General features: G+C 33.9%; 1 protein-coding gene across 1 annotated transcript; it reads left to right on the forward strand.

The window, feature by feature from the left end:
* The first annotated feature begins 473 nt into the window (after positions 1-473).
* Positions 474-22,156, forward strand: LOC145254772 (nudC domain-containing protein 1-like). Its single transcript, XM_080113544.1, has 9 exons — positions 474-630; positions 3,510-3,676; positions 5,127-5,336; positions 7,279-7,474; positions 12,207-12,395; positions 13,806-14,016; positions 15,095-15,236; positions 17,220-17,348; positions 21,416-22,156. The coding sequence occupies exons 1-9, from the start codon at positions 507-509 to the stop codon at positions 21,884-21,886; spliced, it is 1,839 nt and encodes a 612-aa protein (XP_079969670.1). The 5' UTR covers positions 474-506; the 3' UTR covers positions 21,887-22,156.
* Positions 22,157-23,512: the final 1,356 nt, after the last annotated feature.

Raw genomic sequence — 23,512 nt, forward strand, 5'->3', positions numbered from 1 at the left:
AATTTTCATTTTCTATCGGTCACATCTTAAATTCAAATGTCGGTGACCTTTTACAATACACACACGCCACCCTTGGACGCTTGTTTCTATAACCGTTGTCACATTATTATAAAAAAAACATTATAAGCATTTATTTATTTTGTATAAACCCTAATCTTTTGGATTTATAAATAAAATATATTTTAATTATAAAAAGTGGTAAATTTTCAGTTGCACAAATCACCCAATACCACACTTCCTCATAAAATTTGATTTTCTTACTTAAAAAAAAATAATTGATCAATTCACGTGATTTTTGGAATATGGCATTTTCGTTCCATAACGAATATGTACACCATAAAGGTTTTGGTGTACTTTTTTTGCTTTTGTTTTAATAAGGTGAATTCTGGACTTAGACCGCTATTTTTATAACCTTTCAGGTGAATGGTTCTCTTATTTCAAATTCGTCTGCCGAGAGGACTACAAGAGTTGTTGCCCTTGATAAATGTTTCCATACACGAATCAAAATGGCGTCTGATATGGCCGGCCTAACTGATTTGAAAGTTCGACCGGATCTTTTAGACACATCTTTCATTGGTTACAAGCTCTCCTTGGAACCATTACCGACCTACAAGTCTGACTTGGTTAACGGTAAGTATTTTCGTCGTAAATGTGTGTTTGTTTATTCATTGATTTCATAGTTGTCTTTGAGAGTGAGATTACGTAAAGCCACATATCTTATTGATGTCTTTATTTCTTCGGAATAATTAATTTTATTTGTGATATAGCAAATCTTATCGTATAAGAATATATTAAGATAAGATAAATAATTATAAGAAATTCTAGCATCATTATTTATTTTAATTTTTTAAAATAAAATGTTATTCCTCCTGGGCTTAGGGAGGTCGTGGCAGGTACACGTTTTTTTTTTTTTTTTTTTTTTTTTAACTATTTCCCTGTATTTCTAAAATGACTTTCCCCATAAGATTTTCTAGTTCATAAAAAAAAAACAAAAAAAAAAACTGTGACAACTCGATCATTCTGTAAGAAATTACGGCCTTCCATAAAATTTGAATAGATTTTTTTTTTAAATTCTCACTCAACCCTAAACTAATTTTAACGTAGGGTTAATTCAGCAAGTCAATTTGGTTCGGTTCAAATTCTGTAGAAGCACTAAAATCAGTGTAAGTCCAGAGTTCAACCTAAAAAAACACACACAAAAAAAAAAAAAAAAAAAAAAAAAAAAAAAATCCGAATGATGTACGTACCCGTCACGGAACGAAAATGTAATATTCCAAAAGTTACGTAAATTAATCAAGTAGTTTTTGTTTGTTTGTTTGTTTTTTTAACGAGTTTTAGCGATTTTAATAGTAAATCGTAGCCCTGACAAGGCTGATTTTGATCTCGATAGTTCAAATTGAGTTATCTTCGTTTATTTATTGAACATTGCGGATCAAGATAGAACGTTTCGTTTCCTCATAAAATTTTATTTTTAGTTAAAAAAGTTACTTGATAAATTTATATGATTCTTGGAATATGACACCATCGTTTCTTGATGAGTATGTACAGCATAAAGTTTCTTTTCCTCTATACCCCTTGAAAAAAAAAAAAGGTGAAAGTGCACTGGGGGACCACTCGAAGAATGCACGGTTGCCGCACTCGCACTGGTTGTTCAATCTGCAAAGGGTGTTTATTCATATAAGCTCATTAATCTTCATATTTAAGATGTGCAGTAATCTTTGGAGAAAAAAAATGAGCAAAACAGTGTTTGCTTGTTTGATAAGTAAGTCAGACTTCTGCATAGAGCTCACAAAGATTGTGTCTCAGGATTGTCTGATCTGCATGATGTTTTCCTTGTTGGGTACAACTATTCATTAACCTGTGAGATTGCAGGTTTTTAAACCCTCTCCGACATTGACAGCAGCAAGCCTTAGCAGCTGTATACGAACTCAGGGAAGGTTTGAAACACGAAAAGAGATAAGAATAGAAGTAACGTTGCCACTTTTATACCATTGATTTGCAGTTCCGGTCTTGTTTGTCACATGTAGAGGATGTAATGGCCTGAAGACGATGTATTCTGAATTTTCACCAACCTCTATCAACTGTGTTGCAATTTGGTACTAAACTTACAATTTGGTGCTAAACTTGTCTGCCATGGGTAACCATGCTGGGAATCAGTTCCAGACAGTATAGCACTGACAATACCATATTGCCATTGAAAGGCTGTGATTATAGATTTTACCATGACAGACACGCATGGACTCCACTAAAAAGCCTATTTCAAACTTGAGCATGGCCAATTGCTGAATATGTTATTTTGAACCTCAGCGTGACAGACAGACAGACAGATATACAGGGCTTTTGAGCATTTTACAGTTAAAATAACAAAATGAAAAAGTGTTTTTTTTTATTTTTAACAAATTTATAACAAATAAATGTTACCAAATGCAAGATAAGTTACTTTTCTACCTACCTGGATACGTTTTTTTGTGCTTTGACTTATTTTAAAGCGTTTATTTACTTTGAAACAAAAGTAGTGTTGAGTGAAGTTAGAACAAGGAAAAAATGGCTGACCGTAGATGATTAGTTGGGGATCCTTGATAATCACTCAAAAATCGAAAATTAAAATATCGGTAGAACATTTTCACATGATTGGTAACATTTAGAGTCTGTTTCTACCAGTATTTTGTTTGATTTTCATCTTTCTAGAAATAATTTCGACTAGAAAGATATCATGGGGAGGGGGGAAGCGAATGCATACAATCATCTGATCCATTTGAAATGAGCGAATGAATACAATATAGTACAACTAGTGTATTCGCATTGTTTTTGCACATTCTTACTTTTTCTGGACTGTTATCCTCATCTTTATAGTTGTTGTTGTTGTTTTCACTACATTTCAGCCAACTCATCCTCTGGCTTTCTTCAGATGATTTATAAAACCATAAAATCCAACTTTGATCGCTATTTGGGGTCAACGGCACAGTGGATAGAGGTGTTGAATCTCTACAATTCCAGGTGAACATTATCTGAAAATAGCGGTTTCAATACTATCCAAGCAGGCCAGAAGATTAGTTGGTCAAAATCTGGTGAGGCAACAACAACTATGGAAGGCAGTGATTATTGGGGACACAGTTACTACGATACTATCCCATTGATTACTGTACACACAATAACCCTTATCCCCGAGTGGCTTCCAGGCCTTGATAAGTGGTGACCTCCACATAAAAAAAAAAAGTTACAAGACTCAGCATTCCTATCTCTTCGCGGTTTATCACTTGAAGAAGGCCAAAGGATGAGTTAGCTGAAACATAGTGAAAACAGCAACAACTATGAAGATATGAGAATAACAGTCCGCAAAAAAAAAAAAAAAAATGAATGCACAAATTATAAAGCCTCATCTCAAAGGATTCTAAAAATAAAAACAAAAATATAATTAGAAATGGGAGACTTGTCACATCTTGAAAGACATTTTTTAATTAAATTTTAATTTTTAAAAATATATAATTGTTTTTGTTTTTTTATTGTAGATTTGGACATAGCTTCCCTAACCGACAAGCAATATTCATATCAGCACATCAAGGCATTTGGATGCCATAACCATCTTCTGATTGACCAATGGGCAGTTCAGACCGGATGTTACGTAATATACTTTATAGATAAAGACTGGAATGTACGCTGTGTGGAACTTACATTGGTAAGTTTTTTTTTTATTCTTAATTTTAACCTTTATAGCACGTTTGGTTTATCTCCTAAAGCATTCACTTAAATAGTATTAATTAAGGGTCTTTAAACAGTATTATCAAGGCCAAAAGCTACTCGGTGATAAAAGTTAATGAGATTTTTTTAATAATACCATGAATGTTTCTGAATTTTTGAGATGAGGATTCATAATTTGGACTACTGTTCGCATCTTGAACGTTCTTCTCACATTTCAGCGGATGTAGCTTCCAACCTTCTTAAGGCATATCGCTCATATTCATGTCAAGTTGGTACAGTGGTAACGTCACCAGCTTTGAATGCTACAGTTTTGCTTTCAGTTTTGATTGTAGCTGATGGCACCCAAATACTTTTTTTTTTTTTTTTACTTTTTAAAGCACAAGTCTATAATAATATATACGAAATCTAGGCAAATTAAAATATCATATTTAAGCATATTTTATGCCCGGGCAAAGCCGAGCCCCCCCCCCCTCACTAATGAGTTTTATTAATTAGATTTAGTAACGGTTAAAAGTCACCCCAGTTTACAGTAATCAAAAAAAATTTTAATATTGTGCAAGATTTTTTTGTTTGACAAATAAGAAATATTTGCACAGTCTAAAAAGAAAACTGCATTTTGTCCAGGATCATTGTTGTCCTGTCCTCACTTTTAGAAGTTCAAGAAGGCAATTTCTGCCTATCCCTACCCTATCCTTCAGACCAAGTCTATCTGTGTATTAAACTAGTAAAAAATACTTTTTCTTTTTATATAGGAGTTACCACTTATCAAGGCCTAGAGGCCACTCTAGGATAAGGGTTAAATAGTGTACAGTATGTGAATCATAGTAATTGTTAGTACTGGAAATTCAGTAAATTTATTTACTTAAGTGGAACGGCTCATCAAAAACTTGTTTACATTGGACTTGAAGGTGGCCATATTGTAGTCAGCTGGAAAGCAGGCAAACGAAAGAGAGTTCCACAGGCGTGCAGTTCTAAGAAAGAAACTTTGTTCATGGAATCTACGTTTAGGTTTAGGCACAGATAAAGAGTAGGGGAAATTATTGATAGTGCTTTCAGCTAGACGAGTGTTTCTCGTGAAAGTTTAGCGAGGGGGGACCGTAGATTGGAGCTCAGATGAGCACTTGCCATGAAAATAACGATAAAGCAGAGACAGGCTTGTAACATCTCTTCTGTGAGAAAGAGGTTGCAGGAAAGAGAAAAGGGCATCCCCCTACTAGGCAACAAAGTCTATTTTGAACTCTGTCAAGGCAGGATAAGGTTTTTCTGGCAGCTCTTGCCCAGTTTTCAACAAGATTAGACTAAATTATTTTCGATTCCAATATCCCAAAATGTTCTGATTTTTCTGATTCTCAATTTCAATTAATTATCCTAATACTAATTAAATTATAAAAAATGGATTTTTTTCTTCTTTTTTTTTTGGTTTTCAGCAAGATGGGTGCCAGTTGCGATTAGTGAATCTTCATTCTCCATTCCAAATCCCAAACCCAGAGAATTTACGTCTAGTACCAGGAAGACACAATGTCAGTATGGATTTCCCTGCCCCTGACTGGGCAGTTATTGCAGATGGAGCGGGGACACTTCATCTTGTGGAGACAGGCCCCCGTCTTGGTGCTCGGGCTGGTCATTCTAATTGGCAGGTGAGTAAAGTAGTAATCAACAATGTTTTTCAGTTAAATAAACTTCATTTCGACTTCCGTTTTCTGTTTAGCGTAAATCATGCCAAGTCTTGACGGTGTATAACAAGGAAAAGTTGCATCTGATTTCAGTTTATTTTTTTAAATCTACATTAAAAAACTAGTCTTTATTTCGTAATGATTCTTCTTGAGAATGGTTTTATGTTTAACTAGCAAGCCGCCTGGCATTGCCCGGTTGTAAAATACTCTTAAATATGATTTTGATTAATGCAGAGCTCGTATTTAATATTATATTTGACCCAATCTACAGTAATGATTTAAAAAGTTTTAAAAAAAGAGATGACTCGTGCGCCATCACCAAGAATCAAAACCAAAACATTTAGCCTACAATTTATTTTTTTCTCTGACATTAATACCTGAGCTATGAAGACACGTTATCTGCAAGGTTAACAATTAAAACATGATCCAATAGCTATTATGTTATGCATGCATATTCATAATGCTGCCGTTTGATCTTCATCTGGCAAATTCCATTTTTTTTAATTTTCACACTTTTGCACCAATTTTCCCCGGCTAAAACAAGCAATCTGTTTTGAAACTCTCCACTCGCTCTGATCTGAAACTCTGGCTAATTTTCGCCCGACAGTCGTATATATAGTAAGGTATGTGGATGGGGGTGGAAATTCTCCCCAGCCAATAAGATTTCGCCATGAAATCTCTACAAAATCGAAAGCCCCAGGTCCCTGGGTGGGCACCATTCCCACACCTGAAATTCTCTCACCATTTTCAAGGACAGATGTCAATTCTGACATCCGACCCTGGGTTCATTTAAGGCCAGACAAGGTTCTAAGTGAAATTTCCTGTTGTCAACATCTAGCCATAAAAATATATTTCTCTGGTTTTCAAACAATATCTATTTTGACATGAAATAAAATATGTATATTTATCTTCTCTATCTTACATCCTTGGGTTATCTGGCGTCACTCGGCAATACAAAGCTACCTCAGCGTAGTTCTAACGCTCCTCAATGGGGGATTACGTTACAGGAGAGGGGGTGTAACATATATGCACATTAGTACTGGTCAAGTTGATCAGCCAATCAGAAAGCAATAACAGTTGCAGTTAACTAATACAAAACAAAGCAGACGACTTTTGATAAATTGAAAGAAAAAAATTAAGTTCTTTAATTTTAATCTGTCATAACAATGGCGCACACAAGAATGAATTTAACCAACCTAGATAAAATTACACATATAGGAGAAATTCCTAACTCCTAACTCAAAAACAAAGCTCTAATCCTAATACCTGCAAAAAAAAAAAAATTAACTAGTGCATAAGGTGCAAAAGTTCCTTATTTTTTAATCACGCAAAAAAAAAGTTTTTATGTATTTATACAAAAATCAAAACAATTCATAAAACTTACAGTAGGATTTAATTTATTGGCTTTCCATTTTTTTTTAAATTGTAATTAGTATTCGATAAATGTTATTTTATTTCCTAGCATTTTGTAATTTGATTGGGTTTTGTAGCATTTTTAAGATTAGCTTGATGCTCAGCATATTCTGACGGTTTACATTAGTTGTCGGTTGAGCCCGAGCAGACATTTACGAGAATTCTGGTTCGTAATATGCACCAGTACCTTTTTTTTTTTTTTCTTTAAGAATAAGTTTCAAAATTCAAATAAGGTTTTGGTATATTTTTTGATAGCGGATTTATATTCTTTTGATTATTTCTCACTATTGTTCATATCGTAGATATTATACTTCATAAGACGTGTAAAATGCTTCCGTTATAGGAAAACCTATCATCAATTTGATTCGGCAGTGGGAGTTCATTTTTAAAATTTATTTTATTTTAATTCCTTTGCTAGGGATTGAACTCACAGGTTCCAGTTTCATTTTTTAGGATATTTCTTAAACCATTTTTTATTTTATTTTTGTTTTAGGTACGCTTCTCTAAGTCGGATGTATTGGGTGAAAATCGTGACTCATTTGTGTTGTGCGACACTGTCATGCATTCTGATAATGAAGGTCATCATACAGAGTGTCTCTTGTTACACGTCGATGAAGCAGATGAGGAAATGAAAGAGAAATCAAATGCAACTTATATGACTGTCCTCGAGTGGCTTTGCCTTACCTCACGTAAGTAATTAATGTTTTATTTTATATTTTTTTTTTTTTTGTCTCTTTTGACTTCATTTCATCTGAATATTGACTTAAATTAAAGGTAGATGTAACTGATGTATATGTTTGGGCGTGACGACCTTGTAACAAAAAATACAATGGCTGAGATGTGTACAAATGAATGGAACATTTTGATTGATTTTAATATTACCAGAATTAAGGTGCTTCTTCATTATAGCAGTAAAATTTGTAAATCGAAATATTGAATTTCAAGTAGAACGAATGGTATTTGTTGAATTGCTATGTCACAGTAATGAAAATATCCAAAAATTACAAAAAATGGTAATGTGGAAAATCAGTTATTTAATGAACAGTTTTTGAAGGCAATTAGCGAAAATTGAGTTTTGCTAAATTGGCTTAAAGATTTTTCAAAGTTTCCAGAAAATAATTATCTCCCTTGTTATGATTCAAAGTTATCAGTTTCAATTTTTTTTTATTTTGAATTTCGCTATTATGACAAAGTACCTAATATTGTAACAAAATTAATGTGGGGGAGTGAGGAGATATTTACTGACTGGTTTCTTTGATTTATGATTTTCAATTTTTTTTTTTCATTTACGTCATCGTCTTATTCTCCTTTTTTATGCTGCTACTAAGCACTAGTGTTGGGACGATTAAGCTCAATTTGAAAAATCTGCTTTCTGATGCTGGAAACAATTGTTTTGTTTTTTATTTTTATGATAAAATAAATATTTATTGATTTTAAACTATCAGTAAAACTAAAAATTTATTGATAAACCACCACAAGTATATATATATATATATATATATATTTTTTACATCTGCAAAAATATGTGCACATATTACATGGGTTTTTATAGTAATCTAAAAATAAATAAGTAAAAAGTAACTATATAGCTGAATATTTATAGATGCTAAAAAAATCGGAATCTGTAATTGTATTGAAATCAAGAATTTAGGACAGGATCTGTAACTTTCAGAATTGACAAAAATATTAGAATCATCCCATCTCATATATATATATATATATATATATATATATATATATATACTAGCAAAAGTACCCATCGTTGACTGGGTTCAAAAACAGCCCACAGAAGATGGACTCTGATTTATGAAAGTATGATAGGTTATGAAAAGGAAGGTTTGTAAAGAGATAGCTTCGAATTTGGGGGTATCAAAACCAAAGCAAAATATGATGAAAGTAAAAATAAAATAGATAAACCCCATAATTTATTATACCATACCTGTTCACACTGAAACACTTATCACAATATTCTGTGGATCTATATAAAAAAACAGGTGCGAACGAACACCCCATAATTTTATTATACCATATTTCTTCAAACTGAAACATAATTATCAAAGTATACTTACGCAGATAGATATGAAGTCTTTATTAAAGTTTGTGCCTATTTCCATTCTATGGAGGCTAGGTGCGAACACAGACCCCACAATTTTATTATACCATCCCTATTTAAGTTAAAACATACTTATCAAAGTATTCTTCTGTACATCTATATCAAAAACACTTGTAAACGTTTTTTTTTTATTTTTTATTTCCATACTTTGTGGACCAGGCACGAATGCAGACCCCACAATTTTAATGAACCACCATTCTGCCAGATCAAACATACCAATTCCTGTGTCTCGATACATCTTCTATCATTATATGTAATCCGTTTTTTAAAATAGTCAACCATATAGGAGCCTATTCGTGACCAGACACACACACACAACATACACATGCACACAGACATTCAGCTTTATATATATATATATATATATACATACACACTGCTAGGAACCCTCTCTATTCATCCCTCATTCTATTTATGCGCATCTATTTAGAGCGTATCAAAAGATAAAATGCTGTAGTGTTCATGTTGATTATCTGTCATAATGAGATTGGAACAAAACATGTGCTAAGTTATGTTCTACAAATTTAATAAAGAATCCATTGATAGAATTTGAATATTGTGTGATTTGTATGTTAAGATAAGCACTAAACAAATCTATCAAATTTTTTCATTTTTTTTTTTTTTTTTTGTCACACTGATATTGATATTAAAATGATTAAAACAAACTTAATATACTCAGTCATGGATATGCGAGCAACTTCATGAAGTTTAACTGATTTGTATATTCCTTTTGAAAAATGGACGATTATTAACTTTTTTTATAGTTTCTTATTAGATGATTAGCTTCATATAAGAATTATGCTCGATTCTATTTATGTATTGTATCTAAATTTTGAATAATTGTGTAGCATTGAGGGTAAAATAGTTCTAGCATACACACACATATATATAATATATATATATATATATATATATATATATATATATATATAGGGTGACCCCCAAAAAAAACAAAAGCTAAATGGAGGCCATCTAGAACATATGCTGTAGAATGGAGAAAAAAAGGCCAAAGATCCTAGTGTTTTGATGTGATGTTTTGAATATAATAAACTAGTTATGACCAAAGTTTCATTTCATTCGGACAAAACACTAAGAAATGGGGTCTAATTAGAGTTGGGCCCGTTTTTTGGGGGTCACCCTGTATATTTATGTATATATATATATATATATATATATATATGTATGTATAAGTGACCTTGCATGTGTGCGTGTGTAACGGTTTCTACCAAACTCCTCTCTGAATTTTTTGTTAACAAACTTAAAAATTGATATCTATAAGATTTGGACCTGTGGAACAATTTTGACTTGGTTTTTAGTTGCTAAGAGGTCAAAATTAAAAAACAAAACAGTTGAGATTGGCAGAACTAAGTCGATATAGCCTATTACTTCTGTATTCATAGCTTAAAGTTGCTTAATTTTTAACCTTTCTTATTTATCTGTTGATAGCTCAAACAACAGTGACCCAAGGCTGAAGCACTGTGTTCAATTCTAGTTGATGGCACCCAAGTCATACTTTTTAAATTTTTTAAATCATTGCTATATATTGGGTACAATATAATATTCAATAGAGAATTGACTCTGCAATAATGAATACAAAATCTGCATGAATTAAGATATTATATGTAAGTGTATTTTACGACCGGGCAATGCCATGCAACCTGCTAGTAATTAGATACAAGTAAGAATCAGAAAACATTAGAGCAGATTTTGTGATTGAGTAGTGAGGATATCTTCTGCACTTGCTTTCATTTTTACATTTTCACCCACAAGGGATCAATAAATCAAAGGAAAACGTTCGCTGAGTTTTCTTCAAGGTTTTATTGGAGAGAATGGACTTGAAGAGAGAGAGACTAATAACTTATAATTATTTCTTTAACTAACTTAAGAAATGAGCAGTTTGCCACTTAGGTTATTTCTACATTATTTGGACATGTCTCGTCCGCATGCTTCTAACAGAGAAACTGATTTGAAAACCTTTTTCTCTCGTTTGAAAATGTGACATCAGCTCATATCATTCAGCTCCTATTTAACTTCTTTCTCCCCGCTTCAACTCCCGTCACCCGTCTCTGGGTACAATTCTGTTTCCATCCATCCATAAGCCATCTAGAACTTTTTGTAGATGTTTTTGTAGCAAGGGGTTCTTTTTACAGGGTGAGGGTGCTGGCCCCACGCCCAACCTTCCTACAGTGCCTAGCCTTCCCAAATGGTCACCCATCTGGTACTGGCCAGGCTCAACGTTGCTTAACTTCGGTGATCTGGCAAGAACTGGTGTGTCAACATGATTGTGCCGTACACACAATTCTGTTTGCAGAGAGGTTATTGTAACATGCACTAAAGCGACCCTTATCAAAATTCACACTAGCTAACTTAATTGCTACTTACTGATGTAAGGCCCATATTATTTAACATCATTAGGGAGACGGCGCTCTGATGTCTGAAAGATACATATTATTTACATCATTCTTTCTTTTTTTATGCTGCTTCTGAGTATACTCTCGATTCATACTTCATCCTATTTCCTTCCTCCCATCTCTTATCTCATTTGCTCTTTCCCTACTATTTAAAACATTTAGTGTGAAAACAAGCAAGCTAGATGTTGTGAGACCGAAACTTACCCGCATCATAGGCTCTTCCAGTACTATATTACGATGTGAGATAACACTCTCAGGGAGCAGTATCGTAATACTGTTGAATCAGCAGGAGTACTAGTAGTACACGGCACATACGTCTCCCTGCAATGGACACCACAGGATAGTAAGCTCTGCTTACCCTTTATCCTTATCACCTTTTCAGTTAATATATCTTTCTTGCAGCATAATCACGTTGACACACCGGTTCTCGCTGGATCACCGAAGTGGGTGACCGTTTGAGACTTCCAGGTGTTGTATGTGCTCTCCGCTTATCTTGGCATTGTTTCTAGTCGTCCTGGTCTTCTCCTTGCCACTGGACTCAAACAATGTCGATTCAGGAGAGGTTAGGGATTGCGCAACCCTTACCTCACAATTACATGCACAGCTACCTCTACAGGGGGTATCTTTTGTCTTTCGAGACTGAACGGAGCCATTGATCTTTCTTACACCTAATCTGTGTTCTGTGTTTTCCTTCCGTCGTCCCATCCTTGGGTTCACATCACAAAATTATCATCCTGCATCCTATTTTCTTCATCCTATCACTTATCGCATTTACTCTTTCCCCACTATTTAAAACATACAATGTGAAAACAACCAAGATGATAATTTTTATATCCATGATTATATTTCTTTTAATCCCCAAATCTTTTTTTTTTTTTTTTTTTTGTGCGATCATAGATGATAAGAAAAGCTGGTCAGTGAGTCGTACAAGACGTCTGCGTAGTTCCCGTTCAGCCAATTTTTGTTCGTTTGAGAGGAATGGTCAAGCACTTTATGTGGCAGGAGAAAGAGATTTCAAAGTGATCTACGACTCAGCCCGTCCAGTTGTTGACACGGAGACACAAGATAAATCTCCAGAAAATCCAGGTAAGTTGCTGTGTAGCTAGAGCAGGGGAAAGTCTTGAATCGCTATGGTATGTCCTTTTCCTTGACAGAACCAGCTGGTCATAATTGTAATGCTAAGGTTCTTATCTTCCTTTTTCTCTATCATTGCTTCTTTGGTTTTTGTCCATATATTAAAAAATAAACGAAAATTTGTATGATGTACGTACCCATGATGAAACGAAAATATCATATTCCAAAAATCATGTAAATTGATCAGGTAGTTTATTTTTAAATAAGAGAACATAATTTTATGAGTATTCAAGAAATGACTATCTTGCTCACCATTTCCCCCCCCAAAAAAATGCCAAGAAACAAAGGGAAATAACTCTGCAATAATTCATACTTACTAGATTTAAGTTGTAATGCCTACGAATTTCCATTAATTGCTTAAAAATGATTTTCGTTATAAATATAAAACTATATGATCAATTTACAGGATTTTTGGAATATGATATTTTTGCTTTGTCAGAAGTACATACATCTTAAAGGTTTTTCTTTATTTTTGTTTTTAAATATGGGGGAAATTCTGGACAACCGCTAAAGCTTTCATTTTGGTAGGACATGAAGCCAAAATTGAAGAGAAAGAGTTTGATAAAAAAGATTTGACATCAGATGTTAAAAAAAAATTGTTTTTGATATAGGAGGAATTTGGACAAGAACCAAAAGTTTTACTTGAAATTTAAGATTTTTCTGAAACTAACTGTAAGCAGTTTATTATTTGCTTTACCTACGAGGTTTGGTATCTATGTAACAGAGCGCATATGAGCACATGTGAAAATAGCAGCAGCAGCTGCTGAATGGCAAGCGATTGTGTTAGCAGCAGGAGCAGCATTTGGACGCGTATGCAAATTGGCAAGTGTGTTTGGCTTGCTTAAGAAAAAGAAAAAAGGAGACTACGTGGTCGGAAAAACCAAGTTGGCGCTGAAAGAGATGGACGTTTAGAATGAAGGCGAGAATAGGTCAGCAGTGCCCAATGTGCGGTCAGAAGAAGGAGAAACGCCTACCAGGTTAGATGTGGCAGCGAGAGACTTTTTAAGTTGGTGGCGAGATGGAAGAGTGACGGTAATAAATGCTTTTGTTAAAAAAAAAAAAAATGCCGACCCGGATTTTTATTTATTTTTGTTTGTTGGTTCCTGCAATGTTACATCTATTCTAAGCATTTGATTTACTTTCTTAATAATTATCAAACTCCTGAATATCTTTTCTGAATCTCTGAGATTCACACATTCATCTTCCCGTGGTAGTTGCTGTTGGGGCGCTACAGAAGATCTGTCAACCAATCCTTTCCATCCTTCCCTAATCTCTGAGATGAACGCTTTACAAATATTCTAAGATTTATGTGTTTTATATATTTTGATTTCAAATCCAAATTTAATTATGTGTTTCTTTTAGATCCTCTTCCCGAATACACATGGCTGCAAACTCTGGATTCTGTGTCTGTGAACTTCACATTGCCCGAAGGCACTGCCAAGGAGGAGATATACATGACACTTCATTCAAGTTACATCGACGTAGGAATCAAAAACGGACAAGTATTGCTCTCAGGAGACCTGCATGCTCCCATTGAAGTTGATGCAAGTACCTGGACCCTAGAAACGAATAGGTAAGCAATTCCATTTTGTAGAAAATAGACAAATGTTTATAACTGACAAAGAATAGAACAGTCATTGGGTAATGTGTAGACACAACTGCCTAGAAAGAAAATGGCCGCTGAAAGAAATCCTTACTCCACATATAAATTGTTTATAAGGAAAGTTTGTTTTACTCCAAAAAAGATTTTTTGTATTGAACGATAAAATCCATCTTTTGAACATTTCCATCTCCAACCATCAATTGATTGCAAATAACAGTTCAATGCGTCTAGTAAATTATAGATTTCACACCTACAAGAATTGGCTATTAACGTGTATTTGGCAATCCATTGAATCATTTCGAAATTGTCAGTTAGCTTCATAAGTTGAAATATTGTTATTTCTTCGGTCCATATGAAATCATTGTTATAAATATCATTTACAAGACTTGTTGGATGCATTCAAAGAGAACAGTGGCCGCTTTTTTCCTAGGCCGCTGTGTTTACGCATGACATAGTTATTAATACTAATTCAAACATAAAGGTTGTGTGAATCTCGGTTAGCTTAAATAATGTCTAATGGTAAAATCCATCTTGCCTGCTGTTGTTTTTGTTTGTTAAGCAAGTGTGACTTCTTCATAGAGCTGAATTGAAGCAACTGACGGAAACTCAAAGATGGTTTCTTGGCAAGATCCAGGCTGATACCATCTGGCACTATGTCTTGGTGAAAGTGTCCATTTGACAAGCCATCCAAGGAAAGCCATCTAAATACATAAGAATACGAGAAATCTAAAACAGAAAATGAAATAGTCAAGGATCTCCTAGAGGTGTCCTTCAACTGGAGGGAGAAAGTTTGAGGAACACTGCTACAGTCTGTTTCTCTGCAGACTATGACCTGGTCACCTTCAAGTCTAATGTCAACAAATACTTGCCAAACTGTCCTCTTAAAAGATCAGATTTTGTTCATTATTTTCAATCCTCTCATAATATTGTTCATTACACAACTCACAATCTCATTAACTCTTATCCTCGGTTGGCTTTTGGTCTTGGTAAGTGGTCATTCATTAGTATGAAAAAGAAATTTGATAGGATTTTTTTTTGTTTTCTGCAGGTTGACAGTTGATCTACAGAAAAAGGAAGCTGGTATGTGGCCATTAGTTGTCGTTGGCAACACGAAGGGAGAAATGGTCATGTCAGAGGAGCAAGTAGCTGAAATTCATCAAAGACTTGCGCATCTCACAACAGACCAATGGGTAAAATGATTTTTGTTCTATATATACTTTGTAACACTGTAATGTTTTTACCACTGCAATGTACATTGTATGTTGTTTGACAACTTTATACTGTTATTATCTCTCTCTCTTGCTTTATTAACAAAGGTAATCACTTTGCCTCAGATAACGTTTGGGGGTTCAATACCATGACATGATCATATACATGCGCACACTAAATGATACAATGCTTAAAGAGACAAAACTGTGTTGCATGGCGGGGTGGGTATATCCGTAATACAGTTATCTATATATATGTGTCTAACCATGCTGTATATATATATACAGAGTATATATACATGTGATTGTCTACTGTGTATGCACATATATTTATAAGTGTATATATAGTTCAACAAACTGTACAATAAAGCATAAGGACTGTCCTTTTTGAACAAGGGACGGATAACGTTTTTCTGGGGGAGGGGGGTCACATCAAACCAAAAGGCGAACATAACTTTGTCCATCAGTTAGTCTTGATTGATGGGTAAACAATGCAATAAAAATTCATCTCAAGGAACAACAATCGACACTCGGGTTATATTTTCAGGCAACTTTGATTTTCTCACGTCGCCTGTATTTGAAGTTGTACACAGTTCCTTATTTCTACATTTTTGCTATTTCCTGTGTTGATGGCTTCCAAGGCAAAAAATTTTTCTCAGCCGCATTGAATTGGTTTCAGACCAGTATCATCTGAAAGAACGATGTCTCGCTTGAATAATATATGAGAATTAGAAAAAAACGCTCAATTATTTTGTATAGAAATAAACATTTATAATAAGGAAGGGTCTGAAAAAATTGCTCTTTTTTTAAACAACTTTGACAAGTATACATGTACACCAGGTATTTTTTCTTGAATTGGTTTAAATAAAAAAAAAACAACGTTAGTTCACTGATAGCATCGTGGGGCACTGGGTAATGAGGTCGGGTTGTAAGCTTTTAGTTTTCATGTTCGAACCCTCTGTGGTCTATTTTTTAAAACTTTTTTTTGAAGACATTTAAACAGGATTTTGAGGCTTACGTAATTTCCTTTAAAAACAAAAACTGAATTAGTTTCAAGTTCGCTTAAACTGGTTTTCACATACTACTTCTTTGGGGTTTTTTTTTTTTTTTTCACACCTCTCTCCACCTGGGCTGCGTCTAAATTTTTTTTTTTTTCTGGGGATTGCTCAATATCCTTACTACACCACCTCTCGACACCTGGGCAATGCTGGGTATCCATACTAGTTCTTAATTAAAGTAAGACTGAAAAAACTTTTCTAATGAATACTAAAAAAAAAAAAGATTGGAAATAAAAAAGAGTGCATGAACATGGGAGATATAAGCGCGAGAGAAAGAAAATCATAGGAATTGATTTGCCTTGTCACTGCTTCCAGTATTGCTACGCTGGAAGTTAGGAAGTTTCTTCTATTACAAGAATGGCTTTACACTCAAGAGTCTGACCCCTGGACAAGAGAGAAGTGATGTTAAATTAATAGAAAACGAACAACAAAAATATACTTGTAGAGATTAGTGATGTTTTAAACCAAAGTATTTCAGGTGAAAACATTACGTACTTACCTGTAATGTCGAAATTAGTATAAATTCCAAAAATTATGAAAAATAATCCAGTAGAAAAATAATTAATAGTAAAAATAGAATTTATCAAAGTATCAAGTTTTATCGGAATTTTAAATGGTGTGTAACCACTTCTGTATGATAAATTGACTTATCTCCCTTGACTTAAATTCAGGGTTTGCCATTTTTAAACACAAAATGTCAGAACATAATTGTGGATGATTTTTTTGTTATATGTACGTTTCACATCTCTTCTACTGGATCATTTTTCTATAATCTTTGGAATTTATATTAATTTCAACATGACACATAATGTTTTCACCTGAAATGTGTTGGCTTAAAACATCATTAATCTACACAAGCACCGAAAAAAAAAATCTGTTCATTTTTTGATTTTATTTTTCTATTCAGAACGCCAATCCACACGGTAACCAAGGAAAACCGTTTATCGACCATCAACTTGAAGACTGTGACGCTTATCCTGACGTGCAGTCGATGCTTGTACGGATAGAAGGCGAAAGACACACCAAAACACATCAGGTAAAAACATTTTGGCTGCGGTTAAGTATGTGCCCGCAGTTTTATGTATGGTCAACATCTTGGAATGAATTATGGGTGCTTCTTCGGTATTAGAACAAAAATTGAAAGTCAAGAAAATCATTTTTCATTAAAACAAATGTAATCTATTACTCTTTATGTGAATGTCAACTAAAAACAGTTTTATGTAATTTAATATGAATTATGTCAGACTTAGTTAAATATTACTGTATTATTACATAAAATATGTACTTTCATGATTGCACGAGTCATTGATATCTGCCATTAATTATAACAAGACAGAATGCAGTTGTATTCCCTGACTGTTTAAGTATAATGTGCAAATTTTGTTTGAAAACTAATTTCATTAATAATTAATTTTCTGCTTTATCGTTTTTCATAATTTTTGGATACGTTACTAATTTCGACATGACAATTAAGTAGATGCTATTGCTTCTAATTGAAATTCAGTATTTTGATTTTTTGCTAAAAAATCGAATAAGCACCAAATTAATTATTTTTATTTATTTTTGAATCCAGATTCATTTTTTACTTTAAGCAGCCAATCTCATTTCCACCACACACAAACATATTCATATTGTCACATCTAACTTTCATTCGGTTACCACTTGGATTTCTCTTTCAATTTAAGTCACATTTTTCATTTGTATTTCATTCAGTTGCAACTGCGGAGGAGTATATTTCTGTTCTTCTGTTTGGCTGAAAGATGTTGCGTAAGATTTTATTCAATCTAGAGTCAACATGTTTGACTACTGTTTGTTTGTTGAATATCATTGATTCATCTATTCAATTCCGAATGACTCCAATGGTGATTGTTGGCATTTCTTTCCCCAATAAAGACATCAGGAACATAGGAGAGATTCCACATGAAGGTTGCCAACATCCTAAATGAACGTGTTTCTGTGGAATGAACTGGATTCAAACTTGACTCACCCACGTTGTCAGTCCGTGTCGTTAACAACTTAGTCACTGTTTTACCTTCTTATTGCTGATGCTGAGGAAATCTGAAATCTGTTTGTTTGTCCTTCCAACATGAATTCCAAAGAGAACTCTGTCTCTTCCACAAATATTGATGTTCAAAATTATCCATAATCAATTAAAAAATTTTTTTTTTTAACTATGCATAAATTAGTAGTTGTAAATTGTGAACAGATATTATCATTGAGAACATTGCCAAGGCTGCCTACAAAGAAGGCAGATTCCCTTTATGTAATGGTCTTATTAAGATGACAAATTATATTTGTTGACTATTCGTATTAGAGAGAGACAGGTATATTTTAAAGTGGGTACATTTTTAATACCGTACCGGGAACATGTAGTACAGACATGTAATTCACAATGAGAGGGGGATATGATAGAAGAGATAGAGAGACTCATACAGTTTGGGGAGTGTTTCTATAACATATATTCTTTCTTAACACATATTTTTGAGATGAGGATTATCAGTCATTTATCACAGGAGGGAGACATTCATTATTTCTTGATACTGAGAGGGAGACACATTCTTAAGATGATAAAGACATTACTTATATGAATCCATACACAAAGTTCATTATACAGATGAGTGAAACACAAGTTCTTATAAATACAAATTCACAATACCTTGTTTGTAGAATGACACAACACAAGACAGCTGTTACAAAATATGATGACGTCCTTTATTTCTTGACCGGTCAATGGTTTCGCATCAAGGAATTCAAAGTTTCTACATGATTTCCTTCTTCTAAACCTTCGCTTCCAAGGTGGATGTCTGTCCGACTCTATCTCGACCCTGCCTCGGCACTGATCGTTTGTCTCACTAAAGCTTTAACTATATTGACAACTCATCTCTTAGCCATGATGTCATTGCATGGCCAACAACGTGCATATTGGTCCCGTGGCCTGACATGCCTCACGTTGTCTAAAACATGCAGTTCCTCACATGTCTACAAGAGTTCTCTAACCTATTTCGGCCTAACCTACTTTCAAATATGTTTAACATTTTCTTATTTCGTTTCAAATTCCTTTTTCAATAAACAGAATTGAATCATCAAATTCCTTTTTCAATGACATTACTAAACAACGAATTCTTCTTCAACAAACATCTGCGTATTTATTTTAAACTCTCGATCGGAATTATCCTGAATCTTAATTCCAAACCTCCCAGGTTCGAATTCTCGGACTATCCTATCTCCTTTTTACTTACTTACAAGAACAGGCGACCTGTTCTCTAACATCTTTACCATGCTAGAAAATTATTCACACCAGAAAATATTTGATATGTTTACAAAGCCACAATTCACCCATGAATGGAGTATTGTTTCAACATCTGGACTGATGCATCTACCATTAGTCTCTCACTCTTAGACACGGTTCAAAGAAGAGTCTCCAATCTAATATGCCCCCGCTTTTCAACCAAAGCCCAACGCCTGTTCCATTGCCGAAATGTTGCATCCCTGTGCCTGTTTTACAAACATTTTAATGGAACGTGTTCTGACAAATTCAAAGCACTTGTACTCCCTCAACATAAATACTCCTAACTAACCTGACGAGCAGCAAAATCCCACCCCTTCACTGTTGCGATCCCTAGATGTCGGAAAGCCTTCTACTCAACTAGTTTCTTCCCTTGAACTGCCAGACTTTGAAATTCCCTTGTTACTTCTCCTCTATATTTTTTCATATCATATTTGTATTCTGTTTTATTTGTTTTGTGGTATTCTATACTCTTGATTGAATTTGTTTTCGTACGCTTAATTTTTGTACAAAACTATTATTCAAATAAACAGCAATGCTAACTCCTTTGAACTGACATCACAGATTTTGGCATGAAAATTCCTTTTCGTATTCAGCTGTCACCTAGAGAGAACCCGGTTTTCCAGCTTGCTATTAGATTAACTTCCGAAAGAACTTCCTTCTTTAAAGAATTATCCTGTGAGAATTAACACGGAGGTTGTCGAAGATGTTGAATTTTTCCTGTGAATAATTTTATTAACGCAGATATTGATGTATTTTAATGGAATGTGCTCCAATGAACTCCAAGCACTTGTACCCCCTTGACATAAATACCCCCGATTAACCCAACAGGCAGCAAAATCCCACCCCTACACTGCAGAGATTCCTAGATGCCAGAAAGCCTTTTACTCAAATAGTTTTTTCCCTCAAGCTGGGGACTTTTACTGACATGCAGAAGTTTAAGTGTAATGTGAACAGACATCTCATTGCTGAACTCTTTATATAGTGTCCCTTTAGATTTGACTAGACTGGGTGCCCGTGTGTTTGGAGGTGTGTGTTGAGCAAAAACAAAAAAAAGTCATAGTAAGCAGGCAGGCTCAAACCCGTACCACGAAAGAGGAAAAGAATGTGAAAAAAAATGGGACGACTTTGCCGTTGCGTCCATCGCCAAACCAGATGTGGCAAAGGTTTAAATTAAGGCTAGTCATTCGAAAAGAGGGGATGACTTTCGAAAATATCAGCGAAAAAAGCGACCCCTCCTTGTAGAAAAGTGCCCAGTTGAGGATGAAAGAATTAATGTTTTTAGTCAATTTTTCGATATTTGTCATCCGAAGGGTCGAGCTTCACAACGATACCAATCTCGTGAAAATCTGTCGCCTGTGTCGAAAGTTATAGGCAGACATACATACAAACAGACAGGTGAGATTTATATAATAGATTCCAAATATTTGCTCCTTACATCCAAATGGCATTGTTTTGTTTGATGTGAAATAACGGTAAAAAATGTCTTTTTGTTTGTTTTCTTTTACCTTTTTTATGTTTGTTTTCTTTAATTTTTTTTTGTTTGTTTTCTTTAATTGTTTTTATGTTTGTTTTCTTTAATTGTTTTTTGTTTGTTTTCTTTTACCTTTTTTATGTTTTTTTTTTTTTTTACCTTTTTTATGTTTGTTTTCTTTAATTGTTTTTTATGTTTGTTTTCTTTTACCTTTTTTATGTTTGTTTTCTTTAATTTTTTTTTATGTTTGTTTTCTTTAATTGTTTTTATGTTTGTTTTCTTTAATTGTTTTTTATGTTTGTTTTCTTTAATTTTTATGTTTGTTTTCTCATTTTCTTTGCAGGCTGATCTTGGAAGTCATCAGTGGTTATTCAACACGTTCACTGATGTTGAAAAATCTCTTGCCATCTGTCTACGGCATGATGTCGATGGTTTAATCTGGCAGTTAGGGGCAGGCGACAGTGTAGAGACGGCCAGTGCCCCCTGGCGTCACGTAGCAACTTTTAATGCATTTGGATATGTACAGGCCTCGAACCAGAAAAAGAAATATTCCGTTTGCCCACCAGACTTTTCTTATGCAGCTATTTGCGATTGCACACGTTACACGTATGTCTATAGGCAACCTTCGGCCATCAGCACACCGTTGAGAAATCGGAAGACTGGTCATCAAGTGACGGCTGTTGCTAAGCAACAAGTTCTTTCCTTGGAAGGAGCTGAGGATATTTTAGGGGTACAGGCCACAAACAAATTTCTTTTCATCCTGACACCACGGAGACTTTACGCTGTTAATATGGAGCGAGAAGAAGGACCTTAAAAACTAAAACACATTTGAAGTAAACGATCGAATTTCGAGCATTCCTTTACATTTGTACTTGGTCTGACCCGTGACCTCTCTCTCCACCTCCAATCCCTAATCATGTTTCCAGGATGAAAGCAATGTTATTCCTATGTAACAACTATGGCCACATTTGCGAATGTCATGTTAACAAAAGAACACAAAATTGCTCCCTTGAGCTGGGTTTTGGTATTGAAATTGTTCAACTCCTCTTCTTCGAAATAAATAAAGCTAGATTGTTTAGCGATATTTAAACTTTAATATTTATGTGATCCTTGTCCAGTATTCGCTCTACATTAACAAACAAAACCAAAGAAAAATCTGTATGATAATAAAACGAAAATATCATATTCCAAAAATCATGTAAATTTATCGCGTAGTTTTATTCTTAAATAAGGAAAATCAAATTTTATGAGTAACAGTAATGCAGCTGCCTTGTCCGTCATTTTTAAAACACTAAAAAACAAAGGGAGGCAACTCCATTCAAAATTGTAAGATTTATATTGTAATAGATATAAATACCTATTAATTGCTTAAAATGATTTTTCCTAATAAAAAAATAAACCTACTTTGATCAATTTCTGTAATTTTGGACCTATATTTTCATTTTGTCACGGGTACATATATCATGCAGATGCTTTTGTTGTTTTTTAATATAAGGGAATTCCGGACAAGAACTAGTTGTGTTTCAGAAATTATTTACATTGGGATATACTAGCAGGACCTATGGAAATTCCACAGGGAACTCATTCATATGTAATATATTAATGTTGGTATTCTGTAGATGTTCAGTGTAAATGGAGATGCTCTGATATTATTGTAGCTTTTTTGTTAAAACTGCAAAAGTATTTATCTAAGCTAGCAGTGACGCCCGGCAAAGCCCAGTCATAAAGTACATTTAAATATGATATTTTAATTCTTGCAGATTTCGTATATATTATTATAGAGTTAATGTTCTATCGATTTTTATATATTATAAGGTTGTGATTTCAAAAATAAACAAATTATATCCATATGACTTGGGTGCATCAGCTTGAATCGCAACCAAAATAAAAATTTATGGAAAAAAAATCTATATATATATCTATAACTTGAGTTCCTTCAGTCATAGTCAAAACTGAAACCAAAAATGAAGAATTCTTGATAAAATTATTTATAAAAAAAAAAAAAATAATTTTATCAAGAATTCTTCATTTTTGGTTTCGGTTTTGATTATGACTAAAGGAACTCAAGTTATAGATATATATATATATATAGATGACTAGAGTGCCATCAGTTATAATCGAAACTGAAACCAAAACTTATGAAGAATTCTTGCTAAAATTATTTATGATAAGAAATAGAAGTACATAACAATTAAACGACCCAGATGTAAGCGTGACATAGAAAATAACACACACACGCTATCATAATATATAGAATATTTGTATTTGAACTAGTGTTCTCATCTTCGATATTATTCTTATGTTTCAACTGATGCAACTTCTGACTTTTTTCAGTTATGTCTATTTGAATCTATATCTTATAATATAAAGCTGAATGTCTGTGTGTCTGGTCACGAATAGAGTCCTATATGGTTGACTATTTTAAAAAACTGATTACATA

This window comes from Euprymna scolopes, chromosome 30, assembly GCF_053919585.1.
Source record: "Euprymna scolopes isolate OS-2025 chromosome 30, ASM5391958v1, whole genome shotgun sequence".
In the NCBI taxonomy this organism is placed as follows: Eukaryota; Metazoa; Mollusca; class Cephalopoda; order Sepiida; family Sepiolidae; genus Euprymna; species Euprymna scolopes.

Coding starts and splice junctions, on each gene's coding strand:
- LOC145254772 (XM_080113544.1), top strand. CDS start 507: ATGGCGTCTGATATGGCCGGCCTAACTGATTTGAAAGTTCGACCGGAT. Junction 631..3,509: donor CAAGTCTGACTTGGTTAACG/GTAAGTATTTTC, acceptor TTTTTATTGTAG/ATTTGGACATAGCTTCCCTA. Junction 17,349..21,415: donor GACACACCAAAACACATCAG/GTAAAAACATTT, acceptor TTTTCTTTGCAG/GCTGATCTTGGAAGTCATCA.